Below are 14,721 nucleotides of genomic sequence, written 5' to 3'. Positions count from 1 at the left end.
CATGCTGCATATAAAACAGTTGTTAATGCTTCAAAAATTCACATAAAAATCAATGCTTGAAAATAGATTACAAAATGAATAGTATCAAATAAGAAGAAAATCATTTAAGTGGGATGATGAAAAATTCCACTAGGGGTGCTGGAAATTTGCTTTATAAATCTGATAACATGAAAACAGCAGCATTAAAGGCTTATTTTTTCAATTTGCCCGTGGCAATTTAACAATCCGATTAAATTACCATTGTATTTATATAAAATACTCAACATTTTGGTGAGAAAACTTGCTATTTAAAGTTTATATTTAAGCATTTAAATATAATGCCACTTATGATTTTATGGGTTATGACTGATAAATTCTCTGACACTTTGAGCTTTAATGTGATTAGCAATAATTCAATTTTGCAAATAGAATTGCAAATTTTTGTCATCACGGTTATACTTGCTTTTGCTTTTTATTTTAATTAATAAAATAAATACAGAAAAGATTAATTTTTTCATTAATTCTAATAATCCTTTGCCGTAATGGATCTATTCTAAAATAAATATAAATTAAATAGTTATTCTCATTTCCAAAATTTCTTACATAGGTGAATCACAAAATAAATATCTGTTTCTAAATATAAAATTGAAAACTTTTTTTGATTTTGAAATTCTGCAATTTATAAACTTTTCTATAAATATATTATATAGAAAATATTTAAAACTGCATTTATTTTTTATATTTACAATGAAGTACTTTGTATAACCACAGTCATAATGCAAGAATGTGATATAGCATTTTGTATATGCAGCTAAAAAGAATTTTGTTTTGTAAAAAATTTGACAGTTCAGTTATTGGTGAAATCAGTAAAAATACTTATTTTCAGAAGATATTCTTTTTCATTTGCAAAATAATTCAAATATTTTTAAATAATAAGTCTAGTAATATTGCAAATAAACTAATGAAAACTTTTCCTTTCAGATCAACAATGAAAAGTTACATTTCTCTTCAAAGCATTATGTTTGTTTTGGGCGTAGTTTTTCTTTGTAGCATTTCGTTTGGAAGTTGTACCGAAGCGGACATGGATAATTTTAAAGAAAGTAAGTTTATAGAATAAAATTTGAAAAAAGTAAATAAAATTTTTCATAGATGTTTTATATGAAGATATACCTGGCCGATTTTTATGGAAAAAATATGATGCACCAGGATTAATGAGATTTGGAAAACGTGTTGTTCAGGGTTATGACCGCTATGATGATTCAGCGCCTGGATTGATGCGATTCGGAAAACGTTCATATTCTCGTCAACTGCATGATAAATTTGGCGATTCAGGTAATTTTCAAAAATTTCATGCATATTGTAATTTCTAAACTGTGACAGCATTGATTATAAAAGCATACTGTTTTTTTACAGATTTACGCTTAAGATACGTGACGTAAAGAAAAAGAATTGGCGACAAACTGCAACAATTCAATAATGAAATAAAATTTACTTTCTATTATCTATTATTATTATTATTATACATGTGAAAATGGAACCATATTTCTATTTATTTGTATTTCACTAACCATGGGCATTGAGTGATTGAAAAATAAAAAACTGCAAAAAATATCTTCTATGCCATTTGAATAGTTACAGTATAAAAAAGATATCCTGCAGCTTGTCAGTAATTATATTATTGCACTTGTCTGATGCAAGTGTTCGTCATCTTCATACTTTTAAAAAAGTTAAATTACTTTCTCACAAGATGCAGTCTTATTTTACACAAACTTACAGTGGCATCTTAAAATTAATTCCCAGCATTACAATTTCCTGGGCATAGGGGGATATTCAAAAAAAGAAAACACTTTTTATTATGCTACGTTTTTTGTAATCAGTGTTTGAGTAATGAAATTGTAAATATTAAGTCCGGAATTTATTTATTAACTATTTTAACATAACATAACATAAAGTTAGGACCAACACACAAAGAATAAATTTATCATTTTTATATGAAATGTAGAAAAATATAAAGCAATCTCCCTATAACGATAGCGATACTTTGTAATAAAGCAAAAATAATAATTTTATTAATTAATTTAAAAAATTACAAAAGGTAGTCAATTTCTTTATATTAAATTATACATTTTTATTTATTTATCCATAATTACTGTAGTAACAATATTACAACCTCTGTAACGAAGAGAGACATTTATATGTAATAACTTTGTAAATTTGTTTGGTAATGTTGTTTGGTTTTATTTTCAAATTCTATTCAATAGCAATTTTTCAAATTAACAAAACATAAATTACAAATAAAATTATGTTTGATGATTTAGCGTGAAATATGTGAAAAAATTTATAATCCAATTACAATTCTTATTTTTGTATGATACTTTATTTATTCACTTGTGCAAGATCAAATTGAAAAGTATTATTAACCGTAGTCAAAACTGCTCATGAATATTTTCAGCTTCATAATATCTTTTTTCAGCTGATTATTCAAATCAAATCGTTTAAAGAAGTTAAAATAAAGTAATTTAATGAAATATAATTAAATTTAACTTATTCGTCTAATTAGAAATCTATCAATAAATTATCTTCGTCAATGTAAACTAAAATTTCAGATAACAGTAAACAAGATAATTATTCAAATTATCTATAAATGATAAGTAAATTTATTTTCTATAATAGAAAAAGTGAAAATTTTGATTAAAGTTCAAATCTCTCTTTTAGATTTTCAGGTTCATTAAAGCCTTTTTTAATTGTTTTTCGGTTGTTATACATCACTTTTTTTAATTTTCAAATAAAACATTTGTAAATTATATGCAAAAGGTTTTCATTGCACTGCAAAAATAAAAAATGTTATGTTTAATAAATTTTTAAACATTTTAAACACTAATCAAGCATAATGTGTGACTATTATTATTATTATTATAGGACGTCGTTAAAATAATATTATTAGTGTGACTGTTTTCTAAATCTTTTGAAGTCATTAATTAAGCGATCTTATTATAGCTTAGTACGTTATGCTCGATTCAAGGTTACTGTAATTTTTTTTATAAAATAAGATTTTTTAATTTAAAAAAATCAAATCAATTAAGAAAATTTAACCATGGTTTAAAAAATATGCTATTGAAGTCTTGATGCTTACAACTAAATTTATTGCCACTGACCACATTTAAATATTATTATATGAGCAATTATGGGAATTAATTGTAAATTTTTGATTTTATTTATTATGCAAAACAGTGCTTTGCATGCTGATAGTGCTCACTGAGTGAAATTTCTTATGAAATTTTTGTATAAATGAAACCACAATGAACAGTTTTAATGAAAAATTTTAATTTAGAAAAAAACAATTTTAAAAACTGTTAAAATAATTGTTTTCAAAAGTGTTTTACATCTCAGTTATCAACATATTCAAATGAGTAAGCAGCAGATTTTGAACAGATTTTATCCAGCATTAAGTAAGATTCATAATTTTTCTAGTACAAAAATAAAAAGCCAACTGAGGTATTTAATTAATACCCCACAAATCAGGTAGAAGAGAGCAAATGAATCAAAAGTATGCGCTGTTGTCATAGCTACTAGTGCATAAATTTCAATAAACACACCTGTTGTGATGGAATTATCCATTCACTCGATGATGACAAGTCAGCTTAGATGAGACCGCCGCCAAATCCGGCTCTCCACTTCCTGCCATTTCTTCTTCCAAAATTGATCAGAGTAAACGGATTTGGATCACAAAACTGTGGTGCCCGAGCATGACTATTAATAAAATAGCCAATAAAGGTACAAAATAGAATCAGAACAACAGAAACAATAAAAGTGGTCATTGCCCATTTTGGAATATGATGTCCATTTTTAAAATCGTTACTGCAGGGGGATTCAAGCAGCGGAAATGTCTGCTGTTCATGAGCTTGATTTATAATTGGCTGCAGAGCACTTAACGTAGTTTTGATTATATCCAAAGTTGTCAGCAATGATCCATTTAGCACAATAGTGTTAATTAACTTTTGTAATGAAGATGTCAGTTCTTCTTGTAGTGCTTGTTCTCCATGTAAACGCAAAGCTATGCCCAGCATTGGCTTTCTATGATTGCGCAAAGTCAACCATACACCATTGTCGCATAATGTAACAGCTTTTACCAAGAGTAAAAAGATATCCACCTGGCATAGTGGTGGTTCTTTGTCTGCATAAAATTGTTCCAGTGAATCAGATGTAAAGTGAAACAGTCCATTATTAGCCAGAGAGTCAAGTTCTGCACGTTTGGGAGTTGCTTGATCACTAAGTTTTCTTGGAAAACAATCAGAAGCATTGTTCAATCGTATCATATCCACCATAGACACGAACAAAGATGGAAAATGAGTAATTGATTTATGAGAACAATCTGATTTATGCGCCGAAGCTTCAAAACAAGTGATATAGTTGTGAGAGCGCAACCAGTGATACAGGTCACTTGCTTCAGCCACGGTAAGCCACTGATCTACATCACAAAGAAAACTCGAATCCGCATCAAAAATGTCGGCGCAGTTTTCGTCGCCTGGGAATGGAAGTGTACCGTGTTCATATACTATTTTATGCGCATTTTTAGTTTGCTTAAAATTCAAATGTTCCAGTAAACCAGTGGCCAACCAAACAAAAATGGACTGTATCAGTACCAACAAGCGGCAGACGTCCATCAAACAGACACCTGCTTAAAAGCTTCTTACTTTTCAGAAGTCATCATGCAGTTGCAATCAATTGTTGAAATTCAAATCAAGATCAGAAATTAGCGGTTAAGTCACACTACACCGCTTCTTTATAACAATTAAACTGTTGTCAGCTTTTCCAATCGATAAAACTGAACAGCAAGCCGGATAATACGCCAATATGGGTTTCTTCCTCAGGTTAACATTGGTGAATTGCTAACTAAAATGGTTATTAATTCATTCCAGTGTTTCAAATTGCCAATAATGCTTCAAATATGGAAATTACATTTCCAGCAGGCTATACAAGCTATATTGAAACGCTTGTTCGCGATGATAAAAATAAAAATGACTTATGATGAAATGTTGGCAGCGGTTGAACAATATGAATCATCCCAAGTGGTAATTTAATGCCATTCACAACTTTAACGAAAAATGCTGAAAACTAATTTCCAGAAATAAATCTCAACACAATACAACATAGATCGGATGACCATTTTGTTCATCAGCTGGACTTTGCAATTTAATTCCTAATCGAACATCTTTGAAAGGAAAATAAAACAACACCTTGAAAAATAAAACATGATATGAGAGAAAATGTCATAAACGCCAGATTCCATTGAAATCAAATTGATAGGATTGATTTGATTTTTGCCAAATCAGCCTTATGTGATTCAGATTGACTGGACAATTGTTTAGTTTCAGTTGCAATGGAAAATGGCACACTGCTTGTCATCATCATTCAGCTGGTTAGTGAAACATCTCAGTTATTCAATAAAGAGTATAATTAAACTCGGAAATTTACATATTTAATTAATTTTAACATTCATCCTTTTCAAATCAAATGTCTGTTCAAAATTGATCAAAATTTTCAAAAACAACCTTCTTACATTTCACATTTTGCAATTGAAAATTAACAAAAAAGAAGAAACACAAATTCTAACATGATACGGACGGCAGCTATTTTATTTATAATTGGATAAACAAAAGCTTTTCGACATTTGAACAAAGTATCATTGTTTAGAATGTTGAACAATTTGCTTTTAATGTAATTTTATAAATTTTAAATTTAAACAAAGTGTATTTTGCAAAAGTTATAAGCAAGAATAAAAGTAAATTTCTCAATCTATTCATTTATTCATTGAATAAATTTAAAGTGAAACATCAAATGAAATCAGTAAACGTTCTGCAATATTAAAATTGCATAGATTTTCAAATATTAACATTAGATAAATTTTTAGTTCAATTTTAATTAAAAAAAACAAAATAAAAATTTGCAAATATTATCTAAATACTTACTTTAAAATTTCTAAAGTCTATTATGGCTGCAATTATTTTGCAATACAAAATCAAAACCATTTTACCTTCTGTTACCGCATGGGCAAGACTAGGTCCAGTTGCTAAGTTTATTTCCTGTTGAACAAAAATCTCTGTTATTAATGAGCATTTATCACATATGCAAAGAGTCATGAACTCACTGAAAGGAACGTTTTAATCTAACTTAAATCAGTTATAGAAATGAAAATTTTAAATCAATTTTATTCATCTTCAGTGGATAGAAAAAAATAATTTTTTTACATAAATCAAATATGCATGCAAAATGATACAGCAGCAATTATAATAAGATTTAGTTACAAGATAATTCATCTTGTAGAAATTGCACTGAATGGGAAAAAATTAATGTTGTATTATCTTTAAATTATATATATATTTATTTATTAAAATTTTATTTTAAAAAAATAGAAACGTTCTCGCTTAAAACAATAATATTTTCAGTAAATCAATTAATTACAAGCACGGGGTGAAAGATTAGTAATATATGATTACTTGATGCTGCAGTAAGTGGAAAGTGACATATTAGCAAACAATTTATTATAGCTTTTCACCGATAATAGGATTTAGATTTCAACTTTTGAAAATTTCCATCAAAAGTATAGCGCATTAGAAAATCAATTTAATCACGCTCACTAAAAAGTAGAGATATCGCTTTGTTGATCACCAATACTATTTTGTCAGAAAGAAAATCTTTTCCAGCTACATCAACACAAGCAAATTTACATCAGCAGTGACGTTGATTAGATAATGAAGTTTATTTGAACTGAAAAACACCTGAAATTAATGTGAAAATAATTTCAATTTGAATATCCTCCTCACTCATCAATCATCTATTTATTAAAAAACTTTTTTCAACCATTGCTCATCAAAACTGCTAAAATATAAAATAATCAATAAGTATTTTACCAAAAATAAATTACACACAAAATTTCCCTTTTTTACTTTTTAATTTCAAAAATCTTTTTTCAATTATAAAAGGAAGTTTAGTATTCGGTTTATTTTTCACCATTAACATTCAACAACGATTTTAAAATATTGACATATTTTTATGAAAAATTTGTTCAAAATTGAAACTATTTTTGGAAATAGTTTATTTTTTTTAATATTTTAAATTAATTACTGAAAATTATTTTTTAAATTTGTAATAATGCACTGCTGAAAGTTTTCAGCATACATTTTAAAATATGTCTGACAATATATGCATTTAAAAATTAAATTATTTTTTTTAATTGCATTTTTCTTAAATTTTTCAAGTAATGTTCATGCAGTTAAACATGTAAATTTGGTAAGATTCCGATTTGTATTAGCAATATAAATTGTACCTGATAGTTACAGTAATACTCAAAAAAAATCAACTACTTTCACTTGTTCACAAGCTGTAAGTTTTTATTTTTAGTCATCACTTTTATATGTAATTTTCTAAAATGTTATAGATAATTTTTTTAGTAAGATGCTTGATTATGTTATTTTCGTGAAAAGTATGTTTAATCGTAGAACTGTATTCTTCTGATAGTAGTTAAAACGGAAGTCAGCATTACATTTTCTGTTTTAGAAAAAAAATTAAAGGTTAATTTATATTATGCTACCTTTTTACATAATTTATGCACTTTTTATACTTTTATTATTATTGTTTAAATGAATAAATGTAATTGTTCATCATATTACTCTGATTTTATTACATACGATTTTTGATTATCTCATGTAGCGTATACTTAGATTATATTATATATTTCTGGAAATATGTTTTTTGAAATTTTTACTTTTACCTCAACTTTATTTTGCCTTTTAATGCAAATATATCATTTTTTTACTTTCATATTTTTGGCAAGTTTTTCAAGCGTTTCAACGTGTTACCACAAAATTTTTTCAACATCTATTTACATCGATTTCTTAAAAAAATATGCAATAGCATTGGTACTCAAATTTTGGCTAATAAATAGAGATTTCTAACGATTTTTGAAATTTCAGCTTATAAAGAGACAATGTTTTTTTAGGCTTGTTGACATGGCTGGTTCGGTTTACGAAATTGAAGTAAGTTTTATGAATAATTATAGTCGGAAAATTTTAGTTTTTTTGGTTTAAATGTTTTTTTTGAAATTCAAAAGAAACATGTGAATCTGGTAGTTTTGACTGTTCTGTCTTTTCTTTGGGATAGCTATTAAAAATTAAAATGAAATGGTTGAGCCTTTTTTCCAAAAATATGGCTCATTTTAGCTTGTAGCTAATTGATAATCAAGTTTAATTTGGATTTGTTGTAGATTTTTATTATTTTATGATGGTTTGATGAGATGATTGGTTATGAGTTTAGTTGGCTTATCGGTCAAAATTTAAGTTAAAACTTGAAGAAATGCTAAAGTGGATTTTCAGAAATATTATTAGCACATGCTTGTTCTATTGCTTGCAGCTGACTATGGGCCAAATATTTCTTGTTGAGTCACTCGAAAGAAGCTTTCATTATTTTTTTTATAAAATTAAATTGTTCAAAAGGAAGCTACTGAAAATGTCAAGCGAGTTCATAGCGTCGACATTAAGTTGATCCGGTTTAAATGAGAGAGGGGTTTACCCCCCCCCCCTCCCACTGCTAATTCGAGGGTTAATGAATTATTTCTTCAAAGCTCTAAAAAATGTTTCAGTTTAGATGTTAATCCATTTAAATAAATATTTATAGTAAAATTTAACTATTATTCCTACATGATTGGGAGTTTCTTTTTTTATTTAGCATTTACGAGTTGCTTGCCATGAATTGTATCAGTCTCCCGATCCTGCTCGGCGTAATGTAGCCGACAAAATGTTGTTTGAATTTGCTCTTAGCAATGATTGCTTTGAGAAATGCATCATGTTGATGGAGAGTGTATATTTGATTTTTATTATTGTAATTTATATGCTGATTGTAATTTTTTTAATTTGAAAGCTTTTTAAGGATGAATGTTGCCGATTTGTTGCGGTGGCAACCTTACTGAATCTGCTTGGTCGAAACGGCAGTCTTACTAATGAACAACGTCTAAAACTTCGTAAAAAATTTTTTTTGAATTGTAACAATGTTTTGATTTGTTTTTTTAATTTGCATTTCAGGAACTTACTTATTGAATTTCATGTTTTCACATAAAGATTTAGAATCTGTCGTGATTCCATCGTTTTGCACTGTATTGATTGTTCATTATCAATTACTATAAGGTGATATTATTTTCAGCTCTGTTTTCAGCTAATTAGTCGAATTATTCGCATATCTTGGTTTGATGAAGACGCTAATGGAGAATTGGTTTTTCAAACAGCAGTTAAAGAAATAATGAAAATAGCAGAGGTAGTTGTTTGTTTATTTATTCAAATGTGAAAGCTGATATTTTTGTCTTGCCTATGTTTCAGGAATTATCTGACATGTGTCCGAAAGCAATTCAACTACTCAGTAACTTAGTAGTTGAAATGTGCGAAGTATGTTTGTGTAATTTTTTGAAAAATGCAATATTGTACCAGAGCTGTTTTGCATAATTTATTCATATTATAGCGTACTGGCGTGACTTTAATGCGAAAGAGAAGGAAAACTATGTTTTCTTTTCGCGACACATTTCTTTTCGATATTTACAAGCTCAGCATAACTTTACTACGCAGAGTTTTGATAAATATCCCGACTGGAAGTCCTATCGATGTGAATCAGGTATTTCTTGCCTTTTATTAAATAATTTTTCTTAAATATCCGTTAGAAATTTTACATTGTTGGAACAATTATATTGTAGATTTTCGTTTGCTTTCTTTTTTGAATATTTTGAAGTTCAATACTAAGACATTCTATATCAAATGGATTTTAAGATTTTTTTGATTTTAATTTAGGAGGGATTGCTTAAAAATTTACTTCAACTTTCTATGAATTGCCTCAACTATGATTTTAACAATTCTTCCGGTGAAGAGGCATCTGATGACAATTTAATCATAGCAATCCCAGATTCTTGGCGGTCAAGTAAGTGATTTTCACGAATAATTTTACCATTCATTTCAAGTAAATTGATCTAATATTTTTTTAGCGTTTATTCAACTGGAGGTTGTTCCACTATATAAGACGATGCTTGTTCGCTTTCCACAGTTCGGTTCTACAGTATGTTTTTGATTGACAAGTTATTTTTTATTCTTTTGATGATATTTTTCATGTGAAAAAAATTTCTCGATAATTTTTACACAGTAATAATAGATTTGTAAATTTTGTTGTATGAATAGTTGAAATAAATTTGTGCTGTAAAACTTCGTTGAAAAGCGTTCAACGACGCTTTTAGTAATATTTAAATTTATTCTCCGTTTTTGTACGTGATGAAATTTCAGATCATTGCTTGCCTCACTCAACTGGCATGTTTGCGAAGAGCTTTTCTCATGTCGCCAGAACGTACGCAATTTTTGCAGCATATAATCGATGTCATAAGGCATGTGCTGTCCAGTTCTCAAGTAGGCCGCATATTTGTTGCACATTTTTTTGTCACTTAATATTATAATTTTTTGTGAATAGATATTTTCTGATCAAGAATTTTATCACGAAGTGTGTCTTTTGATTTGCCGCTTGAAAAGTTGCCATCAGCTTAACGAAATAGTGAAAAGTGAAAACTATGGTGATTTCATTTCTAAAGTGACTCAATTTACAATTAACAGTTTGAGGGTAAAATTGTTAATTTTTGTGATAAAATATGTATGTTTAAACGTTTTTTATCAGATGGTGAACATACGTCAGAACAGTATATATTATTTGTTGATGTTTTGGAAAAGAGTGGTCGACAGCATTTCGTATGTCAGAATGGGTGAAAGAAGTGAAATTGAAAATTATGCTCCAGTGATAGCAGAGGCATACCTGGAATCACGAATGTTAATTGTTGATGCCGTAGCAAAGTATGAATAATAATTAATTTTTTAATATGATTTTGTAATGAAGTGTTAATTATCATTTTGTTCCTTTTTTTGTACGCTTTTTTAGCTCAACTATTGAAGAAGATCCATTGGATAGTGTAATAACTGTTATCGATCATGTGGAGCAGTTGTCAAAGATTTGTCGATATCAGTATAGAAAGTCGTATGCTGTGATTATTCGTTTGTTTGATGAACAGGCTAGTGCTTACAATATTGCCGTTTCTCAGAATTTATCAATCGGGATACAAGCCACTATTCTCGAAAGTAGTTGCACTTTTATAATAATAGAATGTATTATTTTTTTAAATAATTGATCAATTCAATAATTTTCAGACAAATTGACTTGGCTTATTTACATAATTGGGGGATTGTTGACTGAACGTAGTGGTGGTACAACGTTGGACGAGGTGGAACAGATAGAAGCTGACTTGATTTGCCGGTATTTTATATTGTATTTGTACAATTTTTGAACATTTTGTTCCATCCATTTCAGAGTTTTGCAATTGATGCGATTGACCGATGCTGTTCTTGCTCAACGGCGGGGCTCTGCTAGATTGGAATCCAGCTATTTGTGGTTTTTGGAATGTTTTCGTAAAGTTTACGTTAGTGACACTTCTCGTAGGATGTCAAAGGTTATTTTGAATTAATTAATATTTTTCATTCAAATTTTATAAAAATTGTTCATTTTTAGGTATTTCAAAAGTTGAGCAATGTTTTGGGCGTTACGGATGAAACCGCACTGCTGACAATACTTGTTCGCAAAGCGTACGTGAGGAACTTTTCCATGCTTTGCTTGTTATTGGCAGTGATGTTATGAATTTTTAGAATTCAAAATTTGAAAAACTTTACCGGAAATCAGACGCTTCTTTCGGATTCGATGAAACTTATAGATAATCTTTCTGACGGCTATTCGGCCGCCAAAATTGTTTCAACACTCCAAGATGTCAACTTTCTCATGAACAACCACACGGTGACTGAAAAGCAATTTATTGTTTGGATATTAAAATTTAATAAATATATAACGAAGGATGCTTTGAAAAATTTTTCAGGCTCAGCATTTTCCACTTTTGGGACTTGATGTGGACATTAAAACAATGAAACTGAGAACGCAATTTTATTTCACGCTCAGTCGTTTGGTCAACCTTACTTGTGGTGAAAATGTTGAAGAAGAATTTAATCGACTTTTGGCACCATTTAAAGGTAAAATACCACAGAGATAAAAATTTATGTTTTTTTTTCAATAAATTACCTTCTTTATGAAGGGCGGATGAAGAATTTGATTTTTTATTTTTGTAGACGTGATCGCTGGACTTGAAGAAATTTTTAAAGTGAGCGACAGTTCTGCTTTGCAGGAAGAACGATCAAAGGTAAATGAAAATTTTATACTCTCTCTCTGTTCGTATCTTTATGTGTGCGTGTGTGTTTTCCAGCGTTCTGTGATTGGCCTTGGACGAGATTTGCGAGGTATTCTATTGGCCTGCAGTAGCAATTTAGCATTCACTAGAGTTTTTCAACAAATGTAATAAACTTTATAATTTTATTTTGAATTTCAATTATTTTTACAAAACAATTTAGATATCCCACTGTGTTTTTCATTTTCAACAAAGCGATCAAAGTATGCTGAACATTCTTAATTTCAGTTTAAAAAATAATTATTGAAAAATCATTTTGCAGTTTTGGTCTACTGACCACGATTTGGTATCTCCAATTTTTCGATTTTGCATAGAATTGTGTGATAATCGAAGTGCTCGTATGAATTTCAAAGTCAGCTGTCCGTATGGTTATTTGATTTTTAAAGAAATTACAAATATAGTGAAAACTTATGGTAATACAATGTTGTATGTGGAAATTTTTGCATCAATTTTGCACCATATTTTTATTCTCTTCTAGTCGAAAATATCCTCAATATTCAGGATATTCTTGAACAGCACGTTTATGAAATGCGTTTGAAAGGATTTTTGCTGTGCTTTCGAATGCTCAGAAAACTTTTCGTCGGCCAATATTTGAATTTTGGAGTGTTTTATCTTTTCGGTGATTCAAGTGTAGATGTGCTGTATCAAAAGTTTGTTCAAATGGCCATTTGCATTTCACAAACAAATTTGTCTGTACGTGTATTCTCATTGTCGTTGTTCAATTTTGTAACGAGTTTGATAACGATGCATGCATTCAGGAGTATCCGAAACTTGCCGAAGCTTTTTACATGGTAATTGAAAGTTCTACACAGAATATTATTGTCTGTTTTGCAAATTTGGAGGTGGAATTGCAAATTTTCCTGCTACGAAGACTTCTCGACGGCATCGGTTCTTTTGGTATATTAATGGTTGCATAATTTTTGATAATTTTTTAACTGATAATTTTAAGATACGAACGTGGCAACTTGCTGCTGTAGTTCTTTGGACAATTTTGTCGATTATCTCCACCAACGTTTGCGCCGTGTTCAGCAGCAGATCGGATGGACAACAACTCAAACCACATTGCCAGCAGAAAACGACAACTGCCTGAAATTGGTCCGCCAACATCCCGATGTTATTCAGGAAGTGTGGAAGTTTTATTATGTAAATTGCAATTGAAAATTCCCATCATTCTCGAAACGGATATTTTCAGATTATGGTCAGCATATTGAATAAAGTTTTGTTCGACGATTCCAGATGCCAGTGGTCATTGTCTCGTCCATTGTTGGGATTGATTCTTTTGCAAGAGCAATTTTTCAACCAGTGGAAAGTGCAGACGATCAGTTCTTTCCCTTTGGAAGAGCAGGTACATTTGGTGAATTTTTTCGAAGACTTGATGATTGGTGTGGAGCACAGTTTGACCTCAGGAAACAAAGATAGGTAAATTGTGTAGTTTTCCGTGTTTTCTTTTAACATCTTGGTTATGTTGCTTCTGTTTTATAGATTTACGGCAAATGTAAATGTATTCCGGGTGAACATGTTGGAAAATGTGAAATCACGCCTTCCGGTAACAAACAACGGGGTGTCCAGTAATTCTGAAATGATGTCTTGAAGCATTCATTTTTTTCCTTTAATGAAGCATTTTATTTTTTCAATTGCTTTATTACATTTTACGCATTCAGAAAAAATGTAATTCATTCATTGTGTAATTTTATTTTCTGCACATTTGATATGGTACCTACGGTGATGAGAGGTGGTGATTTGCTTTGTCAATCAAGTTTAAGTATAAAGTAGTGTTTCAAGTCGAGTTATCAACTTTCTGGCTATATTTAGCACAACTGACGCGTTGTGCTGACCAGCCGTATCTGTGGAAACAGAAAGCGTCATTTTATAGGATTGGAAGTTTTGCTTTTTAAATTTTCCTACCAGAGAAGAATCGAATTACGCCTGGGAAATCCATGGAATTTTTTATCAACACGTCTCGGTGCATTTCTATGAGCGCCAGTGCTACAAAGATGGAAAAATTGCTTGTGAACAGACGATTGCCAGTCCAGATCACTTCCCACACTTTGAACGTATGTTCGTAGGTAAATTCTAAACGAATTGTTTTATCAGTAATTTTTTGTTTTTGCAAACTAATAGCATAGGGTGAAAATCTTTGTTTTTTTTGTTTTTCAACAAATACCTCTCTTGAAATCTAGTAGAAACCATCGATAGCAGAAGTAGCAGTGCGTAAAATCATCATTCAAGCGCATCATTTCAAACAGCTCCTGATCCATAATCTAAAGAAAGTTTCATTAATTCAACATCCTGATGTGTCATATCCTTGGCGTACCTGCAACAGTTTTGAAACGTACGAAAGACACGAATCCATCGCTTGATCGAATCCATGAAAAAAGTCACCCATTCTTTGCATAATTTTGGTGAAACAACAATATGTCAAAAATTCTGTCGACAACAAAAAA

The 14,721-nt window shown here is 29.8% G+C and overlaps 4 protein-coding genes across 4 annotated transcripts; 2 read left to right on the top strand and 2 right to left on the bottom strand.

Moving 5' to 3' along the window:
* Positions 1-317: 317 nt before the first annotated feature.
* On the top strand, positions 318-1,418 carry Tsp_07371 (conserved hypothetical protein). The gene is made up of 4 exons (XM_003381604.1): positions 318-377; positions 917-1,079; positions 1,129-1,311; positions 1,393-1,418. The coding sequence occupies exons 1-4, from the start codon at positions 318-320 to the stop codon at positions 1,416-1,418; spliced, it is 432 nt and encodes a 143-aa protein (XP_003381652.1).
* A 2,202-nt stretch (positions 1,419-3,620) lies between these two features.
* Tsp_07372 (conserved hypothetical protein) lies at positions 3,621-4,643 on the bottom strand. The gene has a single exon (XM_003381603.1). The coding sequence runs from the start codon at positions 4,641-4,643 to the stop codon at positions 3,621-3,623; it is 1,023 nt and encodes a 340-aa protein (XP_003381651.1).
* A 354-nt stretch (positions 4,644-4,997) lies between these two features.
* On the top strand, positions 4,998-13,849 carry Tsp_07373 (putative Ran-binding protein 17). Its single transcript, XM_003381602.1, has 29 exons — positions 4,998-5,051; positions 5,965-6,053; positions 7,979-8,015; positions 8,704-8,835; positions 8,905-8,995; positions 9,057-9,136; positions 9,175-9,285; positions 9,348-9,413; positions 9,487-9,636; positions 9,810-9,936; positions 10,001-10,071; positions 10,293-10,412; positions 10,474-10,620; positions 10,675-10,847; positions 10,933-11,129; positions 11,199-11,304; positions 11,359-11,497; positions 11,557-11,630; positions 11,691-11,835; positions 11,915-12,065; positions 12,162-12,232; positions 12,296-12,370; positions 12,540-12,645; positions 12,756-12,880; positions 12,907-13,068; positions 13,120-13,174; positions 13,227-13,420; positions 13,470-13,622; positions 13,760-13,849. Exons 1-29 carry the CDS (start codon positions 4,998-5,000, stop codon positions 13,847-13,849), a joined length of 3,291 nt encoding a protein of 1,096 aa, XP_003381650.1.
* A 186-nt stretch (positions 13,850-14,035) lies between these two features.
* On the bottom strand, positions 14,036-14,663 carry Tsp_07374 (small G protein signaling modulator 1). The gene is made up of 4 exons (XM_003381601.1): positions 14,592-14,663; positions 14,442-14,538; positions 14,183-14,350; positions 14,036-14,121 (listed from the first exon to the last, which is right to left on the bottom strand). Exons 1-4 carry the CDS (start codon positions 14,661-14,663, stop codon positions 14,036-14,038), a joined length of 423 nt encoding a protein of 140 aa, XP_003381649.1.
* Between the last annotated feature and the right edge of the window lie 58 nt (positions 14,664-14,721).

The sequence above is a fragment of the Trichinella spiralis genome (assembly GCF_000181795.1).
Source record: "Trichinella spiralis strain ISS 195 chromosome Unknown Scfld1, whole genome shotgun sequence".
Classification (NCBI taxonomy): domain Eukaryota; kingdom Metazoa; phylum Nematoda; class Enoplea; order Trichinellida; family Trichinellidae; genus Trichinella; species Trichinella spiralis.
Note: the sequence above shows the minus strand (reverse complement) of the source record. Positions and strands in the feature narration are given on the sequence as shown.